This window comes from Trichomycterus rosablanca, chromosome 1 (assembly GCF_030014385.1).
Source record: "Trichomycterus rosablanca isolate fTriRos1 chromosome 1, fTriRos1.hap1, whole genome shotgun sequence".
Taxonomy (NCBI): domain Eukaryota; kingdom Metazoa; phylum Chordata; class Actinopteri; order Siluriformes; family Trichomycteridae; genus Trichomycterus; species Trichomycterus rosablanca.
The window spans coordinates 5,545,909-5,572,608 of NC_085988.1; the positions used below are offsets into that span (position 1 = coordinate 5,545,909).

At 40.9% G+C, this 26,700-nt stretch overlaps 1 protein-coding gene across 1 annotated transcript in view; it reads right to left on the bottom strand.

Annotated features, from left to right (window-relative positions):
* The window catches only part of LOC134325607 (NACHT, LRR and PYD domains-containing protein 12-like), a 39,371-nt gene extending 13,659 nt beyond the window's left edge, over window positions 1–25,712 (bottom strand). The window contains exons 1-7 of the mRNA XM_063007860.1: window positions 25,683–25,712; window positions 20,557–20,673; window positions 20,246–20,362; window positions 16,436–16,552; window positions 12,143–12,196; window positions 10,177–11,964; window positions 5,889–6,062 (exon numbers count right to left, since the gene is read on the bottom strand). Coding sequence (XP_062863930.1) covers window positions 5,889–6,062; window positions 10,177–11,964; window positions 12,143–12,196; window positions 16,436–16,552; window positions 20,246–20,362; window positions 20,557–20,624 — 2,318 coding nt within the window. The 5' untranslated portion in view covers window positions 20,625–20,673; window positions 25,683–25,712. The remainder of the gene's footprint in view (window positions 1–5,888; window positions 6,063–10,176; window positions 11,965–12,142; window positions 12,197–16,435; window positions 16,553–20,245; window positions 20,363–20,556; window positions 20,674–25,682) is intronic.
* Between the last annotated feature and the right edge of the window lie 988 nt (window positions 25,713–26,700).

A 26,700-nucleotide genomic window follows, 5' to 3' on the forward strand; every position in this document is an offset into this window, starting at 1 on the left:
CAGTACGTGGGGTCGTCGTTGTCCCATTTTTCTTTTCAAAATTTTCCTCATGTTCTTTATTAGGGACAGGTCAGGACTGCAGGCAGGCCAGTCCGGTACCCGTACCCTTTTCTTCAGCAGCCACGCCTTTGTAATGTGTGCAGCAGGTGGTTTTACATCATCTTGTTGAAAAATGCTGAACGTCCCTGCAAAAGACGACGTCTTGAAGGCAGCACATGTTGCTCTAAGATCTCAATGTACTTTTCTGTATTAATGCTGCATCACAGAGTGTAAATGACCTTTACCAAGGGTACTGACACACCCCCATACCATGACAGACCCTGGTACTGACACACCCCCATACCATGACAGACCCTGGTACTGACACACCCCCATACCATGACAGACCCTGGTACTGACACAGCCCCATACCATGACAGACCCTGGTACTGACACACCCCCATACCATGACAGACCCTGGTACTGACACACCCCCATACCATGACAGACCCTGGTACTGACACACCCCCATACCATGACAGACCCTGGTACTGACACACCCCCATACCATGACAGACCCTGGCACTGACACGCCCCATACCATGACAGACCCTGGTACTGACACACCCCCATACCATGACAGACCCTGGTACTGACACACCCCCATACCATGACAGACCCTGGTACTGACACACCCCATACCATGACAGACCCTGGTACTGACTCACCCTCATACCATGACAGACCCTCATACCATGACAGACCCTGGCACTGACACACCCCCATACCATGACAGACTCTGGCTTTTGGACTTGTTGCTAATAACAGTCTGGATGGTCCGGAGTACGGTATTTTTGGTCCGGAGCACACAGCATCCATTTCTTCCAAAAAAGAGCTGGAATGCTGATTCATCTGACCACAATACATGTTTCCACTGTGTGATGGTCCATCCTAGATGCCTCCGACCCCAGAGAAGTCAACGCCACTTCTGGACATGGTTAACATAAGGCTTTTTTTTCCACACAGTAAAGTTTAAATATCATTTGTGCAGTAACTCTGTATTGTAGAGCTTGATAAAGGTTTGATAAACTAATCCCTCACCCATGTGGTTATATCAGCTAGTGTTGAGTGGAGGTTCTTGATGCCGTCTGAGGGGTGGAAGATAATGAGCGTTCAGATGAAGCTCGCACCCTTGACCTTTATGCACTGAAATTTCCCCTGATTCCTTGAATGGTTTCATGATATTCTGCACTGTGGAGGGAGAACATGCAAATCCCTTCCAGTCTTTTTTTGAGGTTCATTGTTTTTAAACATTTCAATCATTTTCTCACACATTTGTGGACAAACTGGATCTTCTGATCATCTTTACTCATCAGAGACTCTCAGCCTTTCCTGGATGCTGCTTTTGTACCAAACCATGATTACAATCACCTGTTCACATCACATCATTATATACATTACTAGCACTAAGTTGCCCCTAAAATGCAGGAATGGAAGTTTATTAATAAATAAAATGAAGTTGAGCAGATAAAACATGAAATCTTAGGTTCATCCTGTCCAACATCAAATAAAAGAAACTCTGTGTTTTTATTTTATTTGCATTATTATTATTATTATTATTATTTGCAGAACTTTTTCTAAAAGCTAGAGCTAAAGCTTCAACAGAGGGAGATACACCACAAAGAGCTGGTGGAATTGAAGGGGGCCAAACTTGACATCATGGCTAACAAGCTTTCTATGAGTTTTAGCAAACCAGGCCATTCTGTGTTGATTATATACTGCCCTCCATACAAAGTTATGTACATAGCCAAGTAACAATAGAAAATGTATAAAGACTTCAGTGATTTTTAACTAAAGGATCTATAAAATGCTTTAATTTTGTCAGTGTTTTTAACTTTAACATTTTCCTGAAGGAAATTATTTAAACCTTAACATACAATTAAATAATACACACATTTTTATACTCGGAATCGAATGAATGACCTAAAAGTGCTGTTGCCATGCATAGAGCCAGAGTGTTCGTTTTTAAAATTTAAATTTTAAATTTTTTTAAATGGGCAGCTCCTTTAGCGACAGGCTTCTTCACCCGCGTTGCTCAAAGGAGAGATACCGCAGCTCCTTTCTTACTTCTGCTGTCAGGTTATACAACCAGCACCGCCCCAAACGTAGACAGTTACCATCACAATAATTCACTTGGTTTTTAGTACTTCTCTGTGCAATTATTTTAAATTATGTGCAATACCTGCTGTACTTTGTGCAATATTTTTAAACTGTGCAATATTTGGTTAACTTCCTCTATAAATACTGTTTATATTTTTGTAATTTTTACATATTCTTACTTTTTAATATATGTGTACATACATGTAAACACTTTGTAATTTTCTATTTTTTGTATTCTTGGAAGCTGCTGTAACACTACAAATTTCCCCCTGTGGGATAATAAAAGGCAATCTTATCTTATCTTAAAAAGGCAAATTAGCTGCATTTATTGTTTTGTGCACGCAAACTAAGTTAAGAAGTAATTAGTGAGTAACGAATGGGTCAGACTACTCGTAACTTACCAACAAATTTAAATATTACGTTAGTTACGAAGGGTTTTGGGAAACACGCATAAATGTAAGAATGTTCTTAAGTACAATGTTACGAAGTACTTAGCGTTACAAACATTTTGAGAAATGCCCCCCTGGTTAGTTTGCTGGATTTTGATGATGAAGATCATGAGCAGCCATTACTGAATTACTGTACCAGACTGGTTCCTCCTCTCTGACTCCATTACTGAATTACTGTACCAGACTGGTTCCTCCTCTCTGTCTCCATTACTGAATTACTGTACCAGACTGGTTCCTCCTCTCTGACTCCATTACTGAATTACTGTACCAGACTGGTTCCTCCTCTCTGACTCCATTACTGAATTACTGTACCAGACTGGTTCCTCCTCTCTGTCTCCATTACTGAATTACTGTACCAGACTGGTTCCTCCTCTCTGACTCCATTACTGAATTACTGTACCAGACTGGTTCCTCCTCTCTGACTCCATTACTGAATTACTGTACCAGACTGGTTCCTCCTCTCTGACTACATTACTGAATTACTGTACCAGACTTGTTCCTCCTCTCTGACTCCATTACTGAATTACTGTACCAGACTGGTTCCTCCTCTCTGACTACATTACTGAATTACTGTACCAGACTTGTTCCTCCTCTCTGACTCCATTACTGAATGACTGTACCAGACTGGTTCCTCCTCTCTGACTGCATTACTGAATGACTGTACCAGACTAATTCCTCCTCTCTGTCTCCATTACTGAATGACTGTACCAGACTGGTTCCTCCTCTCTGACTCCATTACTGAATGACTGTACCAGACTGGTTCCTCCTCTCTGACTCCATTACTGAATTACTGTACCAGACTGGTTCCTCCTCTCTGACTCCATTACTGAATGACTGTACCAGACTGGTTCCTCCTCTCTGACTACATTACTGAATTACTGTACCAGACTTGTTCCTCCTCTCTGACTCCATTACTGAATGACTGTACCAGACTGGTTCCTCCTCTCTGACTACATTACTGAATTACTGTACCAGACTTGTTCCTCCTCTCTGACTACATTACTGAATTACTGTACCAGACTTGTTCCTCCTCTCTGACTCCATTACTGAATGACTGTACCAGACTGGTTCCTCCTCTCTGACTCCATTACTGAATGACTGTACCAGACTGGTTCCTCCTCTCTGACTCCATTACTGAATTACTGTACCAGACTGGTTCCTCCTCTCTGACTCCATTACTGAATGACTGTACCAGACTGGTTCCTCCTCTCTGACTACATTACTGAATTACTGTACCAGACTTGTTCCTCCTCTCTGACTCCATTACTGAATGACTGTACCAGACTGGTTCCTCCTCTCTGACTCCATTACTGAATGACTGTACCAGACTGGTTCCTCCTCTCTGACTACATTACTGAATTACTGTACCAGACTTGTTCCTCCTCTCTGACTCCATTACTGAATGACTGTACCAGACTGGTTCCTCCTCTCTGACTCCATTACTGAATTACTGTACCAGACTGGTTCCTCCTCTCTGACTACATTACTGAATTACTGTACCAGACTGGTTCCTCCTCTCTGACTCCATTACTGAATGACTGTACCAGACTGGTTCCTCCTCTCTGACTACATTACTGAATTACTGTACCAGACTGGTTCCTCCTCTCTGACTACATTACTGAATTACTGTACCAGACTGGTTCCTCCTCTCTGACTACATTACTGAATTACTGTACCAGACTGGTTCCTCCTCTCTGACTACATTACTGAATTACTGTACCAGACTGGTTCCTCCTCTCTGACTACATTACTGAATTACTGTACCAGACTGGTTCCTCCTCTCTGTCTCCATTACTGAATGACTGTACCAGACTGGTTCCTCCTCTCTGTCTCCATTACTGAATTACTGTACCAGACTGGTTCCTCCTCTCTGACTCCATTACTGAATGACTGTACCAGACTGGTTCCTCCTCTCTGACTCCATTACTGAATTACTGTACCAGACTGGTTCCTCCTCTCTGTCTCCATTACTGAATTATTGTACCAGACTGGTTCCTCCTCTCTGACTCCATGATGAAAACTTTAATGGATTTATGTTCATTTTAAATGTTGATTTGTATTTCCAGCAGGCAGTGAGGGGGGCAGCTTATATTGTTATATTTATATTAAATGTTAGTTTTGTCTAATATTATTCTTATTATTATTGATCAATAATTATGAGTGACTGTTACACCGTGTGACTGCTTGTTGATTGAGCATTATAATCTGTAGAGAAACGGTATCTCGCTTCTATATATGCTGAAGGTAAATGATGGAAGTGACAATAAATTGAACTAAACTAAAATTATAATTAGTTTAAAAATATATTTTTTACTCTTTATTTAGTAAAGACACAACTTCTATTCAAACCTAAATCCTCTGTTTCAGTCTCACTATTAGAGAAGATGAGTTAGTGAGGAGCAGCTCATGTGTGATTCTCAGAGAGATGATCTTAACTCAGTATCTCCAGTTTACAGTGAGGATTCTCCAGTACAGCAGAGAGACGCTTCACTCCTGAATCTCCTAGATTATTATCAGACAGATCGAGTTCTTTCAGGTGTGAGGGGTTTGATCTCAGAGCTGAAGCCAGAGCAGAACAACCTTCATCTGATACACCACAATAACCCAACCTGCAGAGAGAACAATGATCCACTCTTCATTCTCTCAGTTCTAGAGAAACTTCATCATCTACAGAGTCATTACATTCTACAGTCATTACTGTACCAGACTGTACCAGTCATTACTGAATTACTGTACCAGACTGGTTCCTCCTCTCTGACTCCATTACTGAATTACTGTACCAGACTGGTTCCTCCTCTCTGACTCCATTACTGAATTACTGTACCAGACTGGTTCCTCCTCTCTGTCTCCATTACTGAATTACTGTACCAGACTGGTTCCTCCTCTCTGTCTCCATTACTGAATTACTGTACCAGACTGGTTCCTCCTCTCTGACTTCATGATGAAAACTTTAATGGATTTATGTTCATTCATGTTTTTTATATATTAATATTAACTGTTAGTTTTGTGTATTATAATAATTATTATCCTATAATTATACGTGACTGTTACACAGTGTGACTGCTTGTTCATTGAGCATTATAATCTGTAGAGAAACGGTATCTCATTTCTGTATATGCTGAAGGTAAATGATGGAAGTGACATTAAACTAAACTAAACTATAATAGATCATTTTTACTCTTTATTTAGTAGAGACAAAACTTTCCACTAAAACCTAAATCCTCTGTTTCAGTCTCACTATTAGAGAAGATGAGTTAGTGAGGAGCAGCTCATGTGTGATTCTCAGAGAGATGATCTTACCTCAGTATCTCCAGTTTACAGTGAGGATTCTCCAGTACAGCAGAAAGACGCTTCACTCCTGAATCTCCTAGATTATTATGAGACAGATTGAGTTCTCTCAGGTGTGAGGGGTTTGATCTCAGAGCTGAAGCCAGAGCAGAACAACCTTCATCTGATACATCACAAGTAATCAACCTGCAGAGAGAACAATGATCCACTCTTCATTCTTTCAGTTCTAGAGGAACTTCATCATCTACAGAGTCACTACAGTCTACAATCAGTGTGGATGAATCTCTGTGAAACAGTAAAATCAACAAAGTACAAATAAAATAAGAAGATGTGGCTGATCTCAGGTGTCTGGTTTGCTGTTCTAATCAGAAATGCAGGTGTATGTGCTGACATGATCAATTTGCAAAACACTGATGTGAAATTTTAAAGTGTGTTTGTGTAGAATTGTGTTTGTTATTGTTATGGAAAAATAAAATATTATGTTTAATATCACTTGGATATTAGTATTATGTTGCTTGGAATGGAGGTCTAACACCCAATGGGATGTGACTAAAGCAGTATAAAGACAGACCAACACTTCTGTTCCTGGTTCTTCAGCTATTCCACGGCTGTAAGAACCCACAATCGTCAACTGTAATCTTTATTTTATCATTTCACCTTATATTTCCACCATAGTACTTTCTTTTAAAACCCTGAACTTACTGTAAATACTTGATCATTTAGATCATACTTGGTATCGGTAAGATATTATTTTATTTACTAAATGTTTGTTTATAGTTCATGATTAGAGACGAGTACTCCAGATGGTCAGATAGTTCTGTACTCATTAGAATTTAATACGTTTTATCATGTTTTCTGGTTTATTATATATTTATCTATACATTTATCTACAAATTTGAACAAGTCAAATGTATTTGTATAGCCCTTTTTACAATAGACACTGTCTTAAACCACTTTGCAGAATCCAGGATCGACAGACCAAAAACTCTTGTTGAGAAGGGGTTGAACAGAGCAGACTGTCAACTTAGCTGATTTAAATCTGATCATGTTCTGGTTATGAGTTTATTATTATCAACTAACAAGAAGGTTGTAATATATTAAGCTTTTAAAAACAAAAGAGCAGCTATTAGGAATCTAACATTATAAGATGTTCTGGTCTGGTGTAATAGCAAAAAACCCTAATCAGAAGTAATTCCTCCTCTTAGACTGAAGGACTCAGTATTGTTACAGGTTTATTTTTATAGATCATTTCCTCTCTTTATTTAGTAAAGACACAACTTCCATTCAAACCTAAATCCACTGTTTCAGTCTTACTATTAGAGAAGATGAGTTAGTGAGGAGCAGCTCATGTGTGATTCTCAGAGAGATGATCTTACCTCAGTATCTCCAGTTTACAGTGAGGATTCTCCAGTCCAGCAGAGAGACGCTTCACTCCTGAATCTCCTAGTTTATTATCAGTCAGATTAAGTTCTCTCAGACTGGATGATTCTGAACTGAGCACTGAGGCCAGAGCTTCATAACTTTTATTGTTTAATTCACACGAACCAAGCCTGAGGAAAAATACATGATAGTTGATCCACTAACATTAGTGCAGATGATCTATTGATCTAATAACTAAATCTGGTGGATTAAATGTATTAAAGATTGATTTAGATTGAAACTGTTATAAATGTAGTAATTAAGGTACCAACTTTCTACAAAATTCTACTAAAATATATTGTGCTTCACATCATCATTTTATACGTTCTATACGTGCACCATTGTGAAAACTACATTTACTTATGATTGAGATTATTGTTGTAAAACACATTTTTGAAATGCTTGCTTTTAAAATCCACTATGTATTCTCATACTCAATACTTTAGTACACATTAGAATTGTAATAAAAGCATCATGTAATGTAAACGTTTACCATAATAACTTCTGTTATAGAATAAAGCCTAGAGCTGATAAAAAAGTCTAATAAAAAATATATATGTTAATTCCACCAGAATAAAAGAACACGAGGAAGAATTCTCAACATGTTTAGGTATATTTGACTGAATGTGTAAAGGTTTGAACTCTATACACATGCAGATCCATAATAAAGAATAACACAATTAACAGGCCAGGTTTAAACCAGCACATCAAACAAGATAGAAGATACAAAACACAAAGTAACAAAAGTTACCACATTTTAACATGTGTAAGCTCCACTATACTTCACCCAAAACAAGGTTAAAAGTACAAACTTACAAACTAATCAAGACAAGAAGAAAAAACAATCAATTGAACCCTAAAATTGTACAATTTAATAATATTCTATGCTCAAATAATGATAACTACAAAAATGTAGGAGCCAAAACTTTTCAGCAGAAACAAACAAACTTTACTGCACAACAATGATGTAAAATGAATGATCTGTATTTTGTAATAGTTATTATTTACTACATTTCTGTCTAAAAGTTTTTCACTTTCTGTTTTCACTCTGCACACCCAGCACAGTGTGGCTAAATGCTGTTTTTAACTGGTCGTACGTAGCTTTTTGGACAAATCAGAGCTTCAACTGTAAGTCAGTAACTAACTGACATCAGTGAAAGAATTATTTTGTTGAATATGTTTTTATCACACAAGGATGCAGATTTAGTTTAGTTTTTAAGGTGAGAGACGAAGGAAGATAACAGTGGGGGTTTTTTTTGTTTTTTTTTTGTGAAGAAACACCAAAGATGGATGATCAGCAAAAAGTCCAAAAGCCAGAGTCTGTCATGGTATGAGGGAGTATCAGTACCAGGGTGTGTCATGGTATGAGGGTGTGTCAGTACCAGGCTCTGTCATGGTATGGGGGTGTGTCAGTACCAGGGTCTCTCATGGTATGGGGTGTGTCAGTACCAGGGTCTCTCATGGTATGGAGTTTGTCAGTACCAGGGTCTGTCATGGTATGGGGGTGTGTCAGTACCAGGGTCTGTCATGGTATGGGGGTGTGTCAGTACTAGGGTCTGTCATGGTATGGGGGTGTGTCAGTTCCAGGGTCTGTCATGGTATGGGGCGTGTCAGTGCCAGGGTCTGTCATGGTATGGTGGCATATCAGTACCAGGGTCTGTCATGGTATGGGGGTGTGTCAGTACCAGGATCTGTCATGGTATTGGAGCGTATCAGTACCAGGGTCTGTCATGGTATGGGGGCGTATCAGTACCAGGGTCTGTCATGGTATGGAATGTGTCAGTACCAGGGTCTCTCATGGTATGGAGTTTGTCAGTACCAGGGTCTGTCATGGTATGGGGTGTGTCAGTACCAGGGTCTGTCATGGTATGGGGGCGTATCAGTACCAGGGTCTGTCATGGTATGGAATGTGTCAGTACCAGGGTCTCTCATGGTATGGAGTTTGTCAGTACCAGGGTCTGTCATGGTATGGGGTGTGTCAGTACCAGGGTCTGTCATGGAATGGGGTGTGTCAGTACCAGGGTCTGTCATGGTATGGGTGTGTCAGTACCAGGGTCTGTCATGGTATGGGGTGTGTCAGTTCCAGGGTCTGTCATGGTATGGGGGTGTTTCAGTACCAGGGTCTGTCATGGTATGGGGGCGTATCAGTACCAGGGTCTGTCATGGTATGGGGGTGTGTCAGTACCAGGGTCTGTCATGGTATTGGGGCATATCAGTACTGGGGTCTGTCATGGTATGGGGGTGTGTCAGTACCAGGGTGTATCATGGTATGGGGGTGTGTCAGTACCAGGGTCTGTTATGGTATGGGGGTGTGTCAGTACCAGGGTCTGTCATGGTATGGGGGTGTGTCAGTGCCCTTGGTAAAGGTCATTTACACTCTGTGATGCAGCATTAATACAGAAATGTACATTGAGATCTTAGAGCAACATGTGCTGCCTTCAAGACGTCTTTTCCAGGGATGTCCAGCATTTTTCAACAAGAAGATGCAAACCCACCTGCAGCACACATTACAAAGGCGTGGCTGCGGAAGAAGAGGGTACGGGTACTGGACTGGCCTGCCTGCAGTCCTGACCTGTCCCCAACAGAAAACGTATAGAGAATTTTGAAATGGAAAATGTGACAATGACGACCCCGTACTGTTACACATTTTAAGACGTGTTTGCAGGAAGAACGAGACAAAATAAAAGCTGAAACAATAAATCACTTTGTTTCCTTGCTGCCAAAACCTCTTTTAAGTGGTAAAAAGGAACAGCAACATTACAAAGTTGTAATGCTTTACTGTCCCAACTTTTTCTGATTTGGGGTTGTACAGTATAATAAAAGTCTATAAATACTATAACATTAGAAGTCCAGTATAACAGAAATCTTCAGCATTACTCACCAAGCTGCTCTGGATGCTGCAACCACCCGCATCAGTTTCAGAAGAACCTCAGCTGATGAGCTGTATTTGTTGGTATAATCTCTCAGGTTAAACACATCCAGTTCCTCTGATGATGTCAGTAACATGAAGACCAGAGCTGACCACTGAGAATCAGAGAGTTTGGTTTGTTTTAGTTTTCCAGATTTCAGGTATTGTTGGATCTCCTGAACTAGTGAATGATCATCCAGTTCATTCAGACAGTGGAACAGATTGATGGCTTTCTCTGTTGAGGGATTCTCACTGATCTTCTCCTTAATGTACTGAACTGTTTCCTCTTGGTTGTGAGAGTCACTTCCTGTTTGTGTCACTAAGGCTTGTAAGAGATTCTGATTGGACTTCAGTGAGAGACCCAGAAGAAAGCGAATAAAAAGATCCAGATGTCCATTCTTACTCTGTAATGCCTGAACTACAGCACTCATGTGTAGAACTGAGATTTGTTTTATCTTCAGGATCCTCAGTTTTGAAAACAGACTCTGTTGAAAAACATTTTTCTTTTCGTTCATGAAGGTCAGATGCACATATAGAGCTGCGATATGTTCCTGAACGCTCAGATGAACAAAGCAGTACACTTTACTCTGGTGAAGTCCAAACTCCTCTCTGAAGATCTGTGTACACACACCTGAGTACACTGAGGCTGCCTGAACATCAATGCCACACTCCATCAGATCTTCCTCATAGAAGATCAGGTTTCCTTTCATCAGCTGCTCAAAAGCCAGTTTTCCCAGTTTGAGGATCATTTCTCCTTCTTCCTCCTCATTCTTCATGTACTTTTGTCTGATGATGTTGGTCTGAATGATGAGGAAGTGGGTGTACATTTGAGTCAGAGTTTTGGGGATCTCTCCCCTCTCTGCTTCACCAAACATTCTCTCTAGAACTGTGGCTGTAATCCAACAGAAGACCGGAATATGACACATGATGTAGAGGCTTCTTAATGACTTAAGGTGTGAGATGATTCTACTGACCAGACTCTGATCACTGACCCTCTTCCTGAAGTACTCCTCCTTCTGTGGATCAGTGAATCCTCGTACCTCCGTCACTCGATCGATACACTCAGAGGGGATCTGATCAGCTGCTGCTGGACGGGAGGTGATCCAGATCACAGCAGAAGGAAGAAGATTCCCTTTGATCAGGTTTATCAGCAGCTCATGAACTGTTGCTGATTTATTTACATCACTCAACCTCACTGAGCTTTGGAGATCTAGAGGTAAACGACACTCATCCAACCCATCAAAAATAAACAGAACTTTGTACAAGCTGGAAATGTCAGTTTCTTTTATCTCCTGAAAATAGAAATGAAGGAGATCCATCAGACTCAGTTTGTGGTCCTTCATTAAATTCAGCTCTCTGAAAGGAAGTGGAAATATGAGGTGGACGTCCTGATTCTCTTTTCCTTCAGCCCAATCCAGAATGAACTTCTGTACAGAGACGGTTTTTCCGATGCCAGCGACACCCTTAGTCAGGACAGTCCTGATGGGTTCATCTTGGTCTGATAAAGGTTTAAAGATGTTGTTGCATTTGATGGGCGTGTCCTCTGTTGCTGCCCTCCTGGATGCTGCCTCGATCTGCCTCACCTCATGTTCATTATTTACTTTTCCACTTTCTCCCTCTGTGATATAGAGCTCGGTGTAGATCTCATTCAGAAGTGTTGGGTTTCCCTGCTTTGTGATCACTTCATTTACACACTGAAACTTCTTTATCAGATTGAATTTGAGCTTTTTCTGGACTTCAGCTCCAGATGTGGAGTCGGATCTGCGATTCGGTGATGAGAACAATAAATGTAGAGATAAATTCAGGTACTTTTAAAATTTGAAGAATTTCCGAGATCATGTTTTGTCTAAACACCACATTTAGATTTTTCCACAGCAGAAGAACACAGGAGAGCATCAAACTCCATTTTATAATCACATCACACTGGGTTTGATCTTACCTTGTTTTTTGAATGTTTTCCTGTGGTATTGCAGCTATCACTTCCTGCAGGACACTGTGGACACACCAAAATTATAGGTGGGTTTTATTCTCTAATCAGTTGCTACAGCTTTCACTTTTAAAATGTAATTTGTATGTGCTGGTATGGAACACCTCAACTAAATTTATTGCATAAGAAAGAAAACCTGTGATGTTTTATTTATTAAATTAGAATTATTGTCCTGATGACCACATACAGTCGATGTTTACACTTTTAATGAATGTGCGCTTTATGTTTGTTTTGTTTTATTAGGATTTTAACGTCATGTTTTACACTTTTGGTTACCATTCATGACAGGAAACGGTAGTTTATCTTTACACAAGGTTCTTCAGTTCACAAGGTTACATCGAACACAGACATGGACAATTTAGTATCTCCAATTCACCTCACCTGCATGTTTTTGGACTGTGGGAGGAAACCGGAGCATCCGGAGTAAACCCACGCAGGCACGGGGAGAACATGCAAACTCCACACAGAAAGGAGCCAGACCGCCCCACCTGGGGATCAAACCCAGGACCTTCTTGCTGTGAGGCGACAGTGCTACCCACTTAGCCACCGTGCCGCCCAGCGCTTTATGTAACTCTTGGTTTTTTTTAATTCTTTTTAATATTTTAACATGCCTGGTTGCTGAGTAATCCAAGAATCACCAACAATGTAAATAAATAAATAAAAATTAGCTATGAGTAAGAACCTGCTGGAACAAGAGTGGCATTTACATCATTCAGTAGATGTTCTTGATGACCTACAGAAAAACTTTAATTTCTCCTCAGGAATTATTTAATTACTGTCTGTAGCAGAGATGAGATCCAAACGAGTTTAAAATGTCAACTGTGATATGCTTGGATGTTTTATTGCTCCACCACCCAAGTGTACCTTCTACAGTCTTTCTTTACTTCATTCAGTAGATGTTCTTGATGACCTACAGAAAAACTTTAATTTCTCCTCAGGAATTATTTTCTCATTACTCTATTACAACAGACAACAGCCCAAAACTGCAATTCTGCTAAAATCCTGTAAGAAGAACATTCAGGTGTCATGAATCATAAGCTAAAATGCTTCTGTTCAAAAATCATCATTTTAATGCTTAAGTAAAGTTTGTTGCTGATAACATGGTGTTATGGCTGCTGTGTAGTGTCTGTGTGTTTGTGTACTTTCTTTTGCCTCCCTGTCCCTAGGTGGAGCCGAGAGAATTCCTAACTACCTGTGCTGGTGAGGTTATAAAAGGAGAAGAAATGATGACAAGAGAGAGCGAGAGAGAGAGAAAGACAAAGACTGAGAGAATTGGTGGTTGATGTATTGTGTTGTGTAGTTGGCTGTTATCCTTAATGAATTAGTGAGGGGCTGAGTATTGTAAATATTGTAAATTATGAATGTCGGGTGTTTATGTAGATTCAAAAGAGCTGGAAGGGGGTAAGTGCCATTTTGTTTGTAACTTTTTTCTCCTGGTTTTGTGTTTAGTTAGGGAGTCAGGGTAGAAGCCTGTGTTTTGTTTCCTTTTTTTTTTTTATTAGGTTAGTAAGAGGTTTGGGTTTAAAGTTAGTGTGGGTTTTGTTTATTATTTTGGCCTTGCTTACCCCTGGAGAGAGAGAGCTTGATTTTACTGTATTATTGAATCTATTGTCAATACATTTATAATTGTTAAGCTCACTTTAGTGTGAAACGTGTGTGTATTTTGGTGCATGAGATACTCTAATACCCTAGGCTGATATGTAACACATGGACATGAAAAGGGGATCATGTTTAGTAATCACTTCAACCTTATCTGGACAAAGCATGAGTCCATCACACAAAACCTACCTACTGGCATGTTTGGAGAGGTAAAATAAATGCTATGAAGGGAGAGAACCCACATACAGTACTTGAAGGTAAGGATTAAACCTGATTCTCTGATGTTATGCAGCACCTACACTATCTGCTGTGACATTGTACTGTCCCCTACAGACAAGTCCCATCAGCGAACAAGTTAATTACTGTCTGTAGCAGAGATGAGATCCAAACGAGTTTAAAATGTCAACTGTGATATGCTTGGATGTTTTATTGCTCCACCACCCAAGTGTACCTCCTACAGTCTTTCTTACTATAGAATTGTGTACACTGACCTTAACTGAGACATGTAAGGCCTGCTGTAATGGTGTCTCTACGTTTACAACCCCACAGAGGGAACCCTAAAACATGTTTGCCTGGACATCCTACCCCCGGTGGACTTTTATGACTGGTCAGAGCCCTAAAATTGTCAAGGTCAGCAAGATGTCACCATTTAACTCATTGTTTACACTTAAGGATGCTAAAACATGGAAAATGGTCTTTCCATTTAGGGACAGGCATCGTAAAACTTCCTCCAGCCAGATAAGGAGCCTGCCTTGACTAGAACACACTGGCTAACGCCCTTAGCCCCCTTACAACCCCAGAGGCCCAAGACAGTATGTGCCCTCACACATACTCTGGAATTTGGGGACTAGGACAATATGGAAAATTAACTAAACCAAATGAATTCTAACCAAAGGACCTTTAACAATTACCTTTACAAACTTGTATGTTTTATAATACAAGTGACCTGTGGTTTTGTTTATGTTTTTATTTTCTCTTCATTCCATAGAAGTGCCAAGGACTGCTCTGGCCACCTGTGATAATCCAGTTCTCAGAAAAAAAATAAAGACAGGAAACCCTCTTTGTTGTGGGCACAGCAATGAACTAGTGGCACCCCAGCCCAACCAAATGGTACAGCCTATGCATAATTAAAATTTATGGATGGAGTCCACTCTGAAAAAGAGACATTACACAGCCTCAGGGGCAATTCGCTCTCAGGGCAAGAGAGGCTGTGAGAAAAAATTTTGCAACACTGGCTGAGTTTTCAGAAACAAATAATTGTCCTGGCATTGCCCTGTGTTTCAGAGAAAAGCAGGTTTGCCAACAGAGGAGCTGGCAAGTCTGACAGGGAGAAACCGTGATATACACTATAATGCCAAAAGTATTCACTCACCCATCCAAATAATTGAATTCAGGTGTTCCAATCACTTCCATGGCCACAGGTGTATAAAACCAAGCATCTCGGCATGCAGACTGCTTCTACACACATTTATGAAAGAATGGGTTGCTCTCAGGAGCTCAGTGAATTCCAGCGTGGTACCGTGATGCCACCTGTGTTATAATACCACTGACAGTTGACTGTGGAGTATTTAGTAGTGAGGAAATATTACGACTGGACTTGTTGCAAAGTGGAAGTGATTGGGAATGACTCAATTCAGCCACAAAGTAGTAGGCCACGTAAAATGACAAAGCGGGTCAACAAATGCTAAGGCACATAGTGTGCAAAGGTCACCAACTTGCTGCAGAGTCAATCGCTACAGACAATTTCATGCTCCTTTGTGGAAACAGTTTGGGGATGGCCCCTTCCTGTTCCAACATGACTGTGCACCAGTGCACAGAGCAGGTCCATAAAGACGTAAATGAGCCAGTTTGGTGTGGAAGAACTTGACTGGCCTGGACCTCAACCTGATAGAACACCTTTGGGATGAATTAGAGCGGAGACTGTGAGCCAGGCCTTCTCGTCCAACATCAGTGTCTGACCTCACAAATGCGCTTCTGAAGGAATGTTTAAAAATTCCCATAAACACACTCCTAGACCCTATGGAAAGCCTTCCCAGAAGAGTTGAAGCTGTTATAGCTGCAAAGTGTGGGCCGACATCATGTTAAACCCCATGGATTAAAAACAGGAGTCACTCAAGTTCATACGTGTGTGAAGGCAGATGAGTGAATACTTTTGGCACTATAGTTTACATAGAAACACTCCCACCTGGATTGAATTACTGCTCATGAGGTGCATGATCCAGCAGTCAGGAAAGAACTGAACTTCAATAGAACAAGAATAAAGGAACTGGTAAAGATCTTAAGATGTAATGGTTTGTCTCTCCACAGAAAGATCAAAACTGTCCTGACTGTGATCTTCTCTGTGGTTCTTTAGGGATGTGAAAAATGGGAAATAAAAAAGTGTAACATTGGTGCTGGCTTTTAAGAGATGATGATTCAAACAATTATAACCTTGACCAAATCAAACCAAACATCTAAAGTATCTAAACACATACAATAAATTATATAAACAATACACACAAACACATTACACTACAGTTCCATTACCCACATATATACTAAAACGGACACATACACACTTTACACACCAGTACACATTCTAAACACTAAAACTCCCTCCCCCGCACACACACCACTACACACATAAACATTCTGAGGAGCTCTTGCCTGGGTACAGATGATAAATCTTCATCCTTAAAGTGTAGAGGAGGCTGCATAGATCTATCACTCTTCATGGAGATACAGCTGGGTACTGGAGAATCTGATCTCTGTACTGAGATTGGACTGATAAATATAAACACATATTGAATTATGTAAACAACACACACACACCACACACGTACATTAGTTACATTACCCACATATATACTAAAACAGACATATACACACTTTACACACACTACTACACATTCTAAACACACTATGTTTGCACATTATACTTGTAAGTACTTGTAAGTTCCATAGTGTTCATTTGTGTTCCTGAGTAAGGTAGGCTCCTGGTTGACGTGTATATTCTTTGCTGTACTTGTTTTTAGAATCTATCTCTGTAACTGACTTAACTTGCTTAACTGTGCTAGAATTTAACTATTAGTCTGTTGCTGCATTAATCTGTGTTTTGCTGATTGGTTAAAGTAGTTTCAGGTGTCTTGTTAGAGGCCTAGCTGTGAATTGAGGGGCAGGGCTAAGCTTAGTATAAAATTAAATCTCTGTCTTTACTATCACTAGGTTTTAATGTCTGTCTAGACTGTTTAATCTATCTAACTTTTACTACTAATCTAAACTAAACTAACCTTGGGTAAGTACTATCAGTCTCTGACATTGTTCAATCTATCAAACTTTTTTCTCAGCATGTGCTACTCAATTATTCCTGTGCTTATATCTCACAGACCCTGCAGACATCAGAGGGCACATTATAGGAACAGCAATGCCAGCAACCTCATCTACCCCCAACTGTTGCAACAGTCTCAAACAGTGGTGGCAGGTGGGGTTTGGAACTGTCAATCAGCCGTCCAAAAAGCTGACTTCATCTCAGCTTTTGCACTTTCTCACAGCCTTGACTTCCTGGCACTGACTGAGACATGGATCACCACCGAGAACTCAGCAACACCAGCAGCCTTATCCTCTGCCTACACCTTCTCTCATACACCGAGAGGATCTGGTAGGGGTGGTGGTACAGGTTTGCTCTTGACCAGGAAATGGCACTTCACTACTGTGAATGTTTCTCACCTTAACATTTCATCCTTCGAATTGCATGCTATTACTGTTACTTCTCCAATTACTCTTCATATCATTGTCATCTACAGACCACCAGGATCATTGGGAGACTTCATAGAAGAGCTGGATGTTCTTCTGAGTTTCTTCCCTTCAGATGGAACTCCTCTGACTCTTCTGGGTGACTTTAATCTCCCTACACTTCAGTCCTCCTGTCTTCTTCCTCTTCTTTCATCTTTTGACCTCCTCTTTAACCACAGCCCTCCAACACACAAAGGAGGCAATCTTTTGGACCTTATCTTCAGCCGTCCAGCTTCTGTTCTGGACCTCACAGTCACCCCACTTCACCTCTCCGACCATCACTTTGTATCCTTCTCTCTCTGTCTCCCAACTCTTTCTACCTCCAACCACAATTACACCCTTAAAACACGCCCTAATCTTCACTCTTTATCTCCCTCCCTGCTGATCTCTAACATCCTAACCTCACTACCTAACCCTGACATGCTTGCTACCCTTCCACTCAACTCCGCAACTAATACTCTACTCTCTTCTCTTTCAACATCCCTCGATCAGCTCTGTCCTCCTACCCTCAAACGAGGAAAACCTTCTCACCCTGCTCCTTGGCTTTCAGATGCATTGCGCAGCAACAGAAGAAAATTGAGGGCAGCTGAGAGAAAGTGGAGGAAATCTAAGCTCGGTGTTGATCTCCACTCCTACCACGATCTGCTGTCCAGGTTCTCTTCCGATGTGACCGCTGCAAAAACATCTTTTTACAAAGCCAAGCTTGAACAATCTGCTGCTGACCCACGTAAGCTTCATGCTATCTTTTCCTCTCTTCTGAACCCTCCTCCTCCTCCCCCTTCTGCCTCTCTCACTGCTACTGACTTTGCAACATTCTTCCAGGACAAGATCGACAAAATCAATCAATCCTTCTCTCCGACTGACCCACTTTCAACTGACCCTCAACCCACCAACACACCAGCTTCACCCCACTCACCATGGATGAGGATACACAGCTCCTCTCATCCAGCAATCCCACTACATGCACACTCCACCCTATACCATCCACCATCCTCAAAGACATCTCACAGGACCTAATCCCCTTCATCACACCCATCATCAACAACTCCCTGACATCAGGTGTTGTCCCTACTGCTTTTAAGAAGGCTCAGGTCATTCCCCTTCTTAAGAAACCTACACTAGACACTTCAGACATTAACAACTACAGACCTGTCTCACTGCTCTCTTTTCTATCCAAAATTCTTGAACGTGCTGTCTATAACCAACTATCTGCCTTTCTTACTCAGAATGACCTCCATGATCCGTACCAGTCTGGCTTCAAGGCAGCGCATTCTACGGAAACAGCTCTTGTAGCTGTTGCTGAGAAGCTTCATGCAGCCAAAGCAGCCAAACTGTCATAGGTCCTCATTCTTCTTGACCTCTCTGCAGCCTTCGACACAGTGAATCACAGCATTCTCCTGACCACTCTCTCCAACCTTGGAGTAACAGGTTCAGCATGGCAATGGATGGCCTCCTACCTGGAAGGGCGCTCCTACCAAGTGTCGTGGAGGGGATCCATAACTACCCCATGCACTCTCTCAACCAGTGTTCCTCAGGGCTCTGTACTTGGCCCACTTCTTTTTTCTATCTACACCCGCTCTCTGGGTAAGGTCATAGCCTCCCATGGCTTCTCCTACCACTCCTATGCAGATGACACTCAGCTCGTTCTGTCATTTCCTCCTTCAGACACACAAGTCTCAGCTCGCATCTCAGCATGTCTCACAATGGATGACAGCTCATCATCTAAAACTCAATCCCAGCAAGACAGAGATGTTGCTCATACCCGGAGATCAGTCTCCAACCCAGGACCTAGTCATTTCTCTTTATGACTCCCAGATCAGACCATCTGATAAGGTGTTGGTGTTGTCCTGGATAACCAGCTGACCTTCTCTCCTCATATAGCCAACATGACAAGAGCGTGTCGGTTCCTCCTGTACAACATCAGGAAGATTCGTCCATTTCTCTCCAGGGAAGCTACCCAGATTCTGGTCCAATCGCTTGTAATCTCTTGGACTACTGCAACTCCCTCCTGGCAGGAGCTCCCATGTCCACTATTAAACCCTTGCAGCTCATTCAAAATGCAGAGGCCTGCCTGGTTTTTAATCATCCCAAACACTGCCACATCACCCCACTGCTACGTTCTCTTTACTGGCTTCCTGTAGCTGCACGCATTCAGTTTAAAACACTGATGCTCGCCTACAAAGCCAAAAATGGACCAGCCCCAAGCTACCTTCGTGGTCTAATCAAACCCGCTCTGTACCACGCAACCTCCGAGCCACTAGTCTCGCTCGACTTGAGCCTCCACCCAGGACTAAAGGAAGACAAGCATCAAGGCTCTTCTCTGTCCTAGCACCCAAGTGGTGGAATGAACTTCCTCTGTCCGTCCGAACATCTGAGTCTCTTGCTGTCTTTAAAAAACGATTAAAAACTCACCTTTTTACTAAGCACTTAAGCTGACTTGTACCTATTTACTAACATTTTTTTCCATTTCCAAAAAAAAAAAAAAAAAAAAAAAAAAAAAAAAAAAATGGTTCTAACAGGTTTCAGCAGATTTGTGTTATTTGACTGTTGTTTACTAAAACTTGAGAAATGAAATGTTTACTATGGAAGCACTTCTGTAAGTCGCTCTGAATAAGAGCGTCTGCTAAATGCTGTAAATGTAAATTATACCCCCCCACACACACACACACTGTGAGGAGCTCTTGCCTGGGTACAGATGATAAATCTTCATCTTTAAAGTGTAGAGGAGGCTGCATAGATCTCTCACTCTTCATGGAGATACAGCTGGGTACTGGAGAATCTGATCTCTGTCCTGAGATTGGACTGATAAATATAAACAGATACAATTAATTATATAAACAATATGCACACACACACACACATTACAGTTCCATTACCCACATATATACCACACCAGACACATGCACACTTTACACACACTAATACACATTCTAAACACACTATGTTTGCACACTATGTACCCCCCCACACACACACACACAGTGAGGAGCTCTTGCCTGGGTACAGATGATAAATCTTCATTTTTAAAGTGTAGAGGAGGCTGCATAGATCTATCACTCTTCATGGAGATACAGCTGGGTACTGGAGAATCTGATCTCTGTCCTGAGATTGGACTGATAAATAAAACACAGTAAAGTATAAGTTTAATTATAAGTATAAGTAAAGAAAAACGAGTTGCATAGCATAGCATCAAAGTATGTAGTGTAAAGTACTGGCTTTATTCAAAGTATCTACTTATTTTCTCTTATTACAACATACAGATCTTACTACTGATCAGCCATCACAATCGTTTTAATACATTTACAAAATGTACAATATCAAACTGAAATTTTTCATTAATAATTTTAACAACACAGATTATGATTTCTCATGGTTGCTTTTGGTTGGTAAGTGACAGGATTTTTATTCTTATATACAGTATAGGTATTAAGAGAAATTACCCCTCCTTTTTCTTACATTTTGTATGTTTAGCGACCCCTCCTGTTTGATCCCCCATCCTGTATCACCCCACTCCCTGTCTCCTACATACACCCAATCCTGTCTACCCACACCTAATTGTGTCATAAAGGCCAAAGCCCTTTTGTTCACACTTGTCCTATATCTCCTGTATTACCCACAATAAAACCAACACCCCTCCAGTACCCCCCTCCCTGATCACCCCTCTTTATCTTCCTTGTGAATCCTCCCCTCATTTCTAATGTATATAAAGTCTCCCTAGATTTTGCCTAGTTAGATTTTCTGCCGGTCTTGCAAGCTGTGCCCATACGCCTGTATGTGTTAATAAACGACTCTACTTCTGAAGACCCAAATGTCTCCTGGCTCCTGAATTCTGCTCAATTTCTAACAGTTGGTGCCGTGACCCGGATGGCAAACTAAACCTTCTCGGTGAGTAAACGCCATTTCGAACCTAGGAGAAATTTTGGCTGAATAAGATTAAACTAAGTCAGTAAAGGTTATCCTCTTGGCAAAAGAGAAAATTGTAATGCATTATTACTGATTGTAACAGATATTTTCTCTGAAAGAAAGGAAGTTTGATTGTTACTGCATCTGATAGTGATCTGTATTTGCTGTGGTTACTGTTAGTGTAACCTGTCTACAGCTGTTTAAGAATTCGTTGCTTACTTTTGTAGTAATCTGTATATTTGCTGTTGGTTACTGTCGGTGTAATCCGTCCACTTCTGTTGGTTACTGTCGGTGTAATCCGTCCACAGCTGTTTAAGAATTCGTTGGTTACCTTTGTCGTAATCTGTGTTTGCTGTTGGTTACTGTTAGTGTTAATCTGTTTTACAGCTGTTTAAGAATTCGTTGGTTACCTTTGTCGTAATCTGTGTTTGCTGTTGGTTACTGTTAGTGTAATCTGTTTTACAGCTGTTTAAGAATTCGGTTGGTTACTGGTGCTTGTAACTATCACCTTCCTTAAAAAGAGTGAAATCTTGGTTACTGCTGTAGTGCCTTTGTTTTGCTGCAATCCCGGTCAGTAGGGAAAGTTTTGTTTTGTTTGTTTTTCTGATTCCTCACCATGTTTAGTAAAAGTAAAATTGCCCAGGATATTGGTAAAGATTTCTGGAAGCCTCCTAACTATAAATCCAGCACCTTAGTTAAGGGAGGGACTGAAATGCCTGAGTGGACTGATTTAGATTTTGAAAAGTTAATTAATGACATAGTGAAGAACCACATTAATGAACAAAAGAGATGTCAGTACTTTTCATCCAAGGGTTTCACTGTTAATAAACCATGGACTCCTGCTGAGTGCAAAACAGCTTTAGGCTTCGGCCTTAAGCACGACTCAGTAAAAGAATGTCTGTTTGTTTTTAAGCAATATTGGGAATACAAGTTGAAATCAATGGATGAAATGTTAAAAGAAGCTGAGGCAAAGATTGTACAACTAACCGGTCAGTGTAAAAAGCATGAAATAGCTGCTATAAATGCCCAGAGAACATGTGTGAAACTTAGGCATTCACTGATCGATCCCGAGCAGCAACATGCTAATTGCATATCTAAGCCAAAAAGTCAGTGCCATCCCCCACCTGTAGCCCCTTTGCCAGGTCAGCCATGCTACACAGAGGATGAAAAGCCTCATGCATCAGAATTAGCTGTGATTTCCTTGAATGATGAAACTGACCACTCTGATGGATCGGAATTCTTTTCATCTGATGAGGATTCTAACCATACTAGTGGTCAGGTATCTTTTTCAAGGCACATTCAAATGCGACCTGTGACTAATGTATCACCAGAGGTACATAATAGGGAAGGTGAAATCAAGGAAACTCGACCAATTTGCCCAGCTGCTTCAGCCCTTTTGTGTGCTATCAGTGAAGTATCTGAGAAATGCGTTGATGTTCAAATCAGAGAACATAATTTTTCATTTCTTGTAGACACAGGGGCTCAAGTCACTACTTTGTCTGAATCCGTTTACATATCCTTAGGATTACCTTTAACAGACAAACACATCACAGCTGAGGGAAAGGGTACTGTTGGCATTCCCTTAACTTTATCTTCACCCATATCTGTTAATCTAGGGCCTAAAAGCATTTCATGGCAATTTTGGGTAGGAAAAGTTGAAAATATTTTTGGCATGGATTTTCTGAGGGAGCTTATCTGCTCTTTGTTCATTTCTGCAGATTATTGTGTTTGGAACCTTGGTGTTGATAATGTTCTATTGAGTAGTGAGAATAAGGAAACACATGACACAGATATGAGGGCATTTCCTGATCTTTTGGCTAGCAAAGAACACAAGGCCTTGCGTTACAAAGCACAGTTATGTTGTGCTGGTGTTTAGTATTCATGACTGGGTTACCCAGGGTTCTAGATTAATTTTGCCTGCTAGAAGCTCTGCAATTAATGCAATGTCACTGGCAACTACAGTGCACTAACAGTACACAAATTGCGAGCTTTCTTAGATCTATGCAAATACTGGAGACCCTGGATAAATTCTTATGCTGCAATTTCACAACCACTATACGATCTGCTAGAACAAATAATAATAGTCAAAGGTCCTCATTCTGTGTCAGCACTACTCAATAATGGTCGTGTCTTGTCAGTAACTACCTCCAGGTGGAGTAACTTGCTTGCAGTTTTGACAGCTCCTAATATGGTAATTCAGAATGCAACCATGAACAATCCTTCCTCTCTTATGATGTCTTCACTGACTGATGCCACTGAGGAAGGAGACGACCATGATTGCATTGAATTATCTAATCCTCATTTTGTTTTTAAAGATGCCCCTCTCGATAACCCTGATTTGATTCTTTTTACTGACAGTTTCTTAACCCACAGTGATGGTCAGCGTAAATCTGGATGGGCAGTAATTGACAGCTACCTAACTTCAGCCAGTGGTAGTCTTCCTCTTTCTTACTCAGCACAGCAGGCTGAGTTGGTGGCCCTAACTGAAGCATGTAAACTTGCATCATGCAGGAGGGCTATGGTTTATACAGATTCTCATTATGCATTTGGGGTGGCCCATGATTTTGGCCATTGCGGAAACATAGAGGTTTCCTGACGGCTGCAGGTACCCCTGTTAAAAAATGCTGATTCGGTACAGAATCTTTTGGAGGCAGTTAACTTACCCACATATTTAGCTATTGTTAAAGTCAAATCACACACTGGGGGCATTTCATTGGGGGCACAAGGCAACAGATTTGCTGATGAAGTAGCTAAAATGACAAGTTTTTACCACCAGCAAGTATTGCATTACTTACTAACACCGAGTGTAGCAGTAATAACATATCTTCCATAAGTTAAAGTCTGATTCTCCAAGCTAAGAACTGTGGACATTTAGGAAACAGTCCTAGAACCTAGATGGGATGGCCCATATCAGGTTTTGCTCAGTACTGACTCAGTGAAATGTGAGGGAAAGAAAACATGGATTCATGTTTCTCACTGTAAGGTTGTGTCTGCTCCTCTGAATTGAGTGTTAGGGTCAGAAAGAGGAGGGGTGGGTAATATACAGAGCCACAAGAGAAGAACTGTAATGTTTAAAATTACAGGGGCCAACCTCTGTGGTGAAGACTTTCTACACACTGTATATTACCATAACAGCCCCTCTTAAGGGACAGATAGAGAGGAGCAGCAAATAACCTTACATGACAAATAAATTCATTAATTAAATTAATTGATTAGACTCAACGAGGAACAGTTCACTGCGTACGTTTCTTTGTGTTTCCCACAGAACTACCCAGAAGTTGGATGGTGAGCTGAGTATAAACACTCCAACGTGGTTTAACTGCATGGGATTGCACATGGATGAACAATGGAGGTGTGACATATCGCCATGCAATCAACCATCCAAGCTCCTGGACTGCATTCATCGTGGACACACCTGAAGACACCACATCTCTCTAAGGACATATACAACATCTTTGTCGACTTACATCCAAGTAACAGCCATAAACAGCTCCAGAACTTGGCTGCGTGAACTTCTTGGACAATCTCTGCATAACTTTACAGAAATAGGCATTGTCCTATTATGTATAGTTAAAACCCCTTTACATGTTTGTTTTGTCTTTCTCTCATTGTCTGTATGTTTTGTATTTTGGTTTTGTGATTCCCCATTAGGCAGAATCAGATTGAGGATTAAGAGAAATTACCCCTCCTTTTTCTTACATTTTGTATGTTTAGCGACCCCTCCTGTTTGATCCCCCATCCTGTATCACCCCACTCCCTGTCTCCTACACACACCCAATCCTGTCTACCCACACCTAATTGTGTCATAAAGGCCAAAGCCCTTTTGTTCACACTTGTCCTATATCTCCTGTATTACCCACAATAAAACCAACACCCCTCCAGTACCCCCCTCCCTGATCACCCCTCTTTATCTTCCTTGTGAATCCTCCCCTCATTTCTTATGTATATAAAGTCTCCCTAGATTTTGCCTAGTTAGATTTTCTGCCGGTCTTGCAAGCTGTGCCCATACGCCTGTATGTGTTAATAAACGACTCTACTTCTGAAGACCCAGATGTCTCCTGGCTCCTGAATTCTGCTCAATTTCTAACAGTATGGTATTCAATATGTCACACTTTACAGACTGGAAGGATTTGCAACATTACACAGTGGCTAATGCTCTCCTTACAATAAGTCATGTGTGAACATTTCCTCATACAGTGGAACAGTTGTGTCATGTTACCTGAATCCAGATGATGGATCTCCATCTTGGAACACTACTGGATGATGCATAGAAGCATTGCTGTTCATAATGATATGACTGGGTACTGAAGAATCTGATCCTCTGGTTAAGATCTGACTGCAAATATAAATATAAACGTATAATATATTTATGTGGTATTTTTTTTTAAGAACAAAACAAGAAACATGTAGACAGTAAAAATGAACAGAATCTATTTATCTATCAATTCCATTATAAATTGTCAGTTCAGCAGTCTGAATGAAGAGTCCATCTTCATTTTAAATTAGTACAAGTAGATAGCTCATTTGATCATGAACACATAGTATGTGGTACTGTTGAGTTTGCTGGAATGGACTAAACCCCCAAACATGCAGAAAAAAAAACATAAATAGGAGAGCACAAAGTGCAGGTACAGACCACACCACAACTACCGACACCCCAGGTAACAAAACAAGATAAAAAAAAAAACATTTGTCATTGCTTGTCCTTTTAGTCTTCCATTATACATATAAATAGTAATAGATTTAAGGAAATTATTAGACCTCATTCTGCATGTGCAACAACAGAGTGCCTTTGTGTGAATGTGTTTGACCTAAAAAATGTATGTTGTATCATGAATAGGAGAATCAGGTAAACATTCATTCACTTGTTGTCAGTTTTACCACCACTTTATCCTATTCCTGGGTGCAGTGGGTCTGATTTACTGGACGAAAGGTAGGAGACAGGTCACCAGTCCACCACGCACACACATTTATACCTATGGGGACTTTTTGTATCTCCAATTAACCTGACTGCATGTCTTGGAACGGTGGGAAGAAGTCAGAGCACCCGGAGGAAACCCATGCAGACACTGGGAGAACATGCAAACTACACCCAGAAAGGATGTGGACTGCTTCACCTGGGATTCGAACCCATGCCAATAAGGTAACGACTATGACCCTATTACTGTACTCATGCCTGAGGACTTCACGCTGTAACACAGGTGTAGTAAGTAGTACATGTAACTAGGTAACTAGTA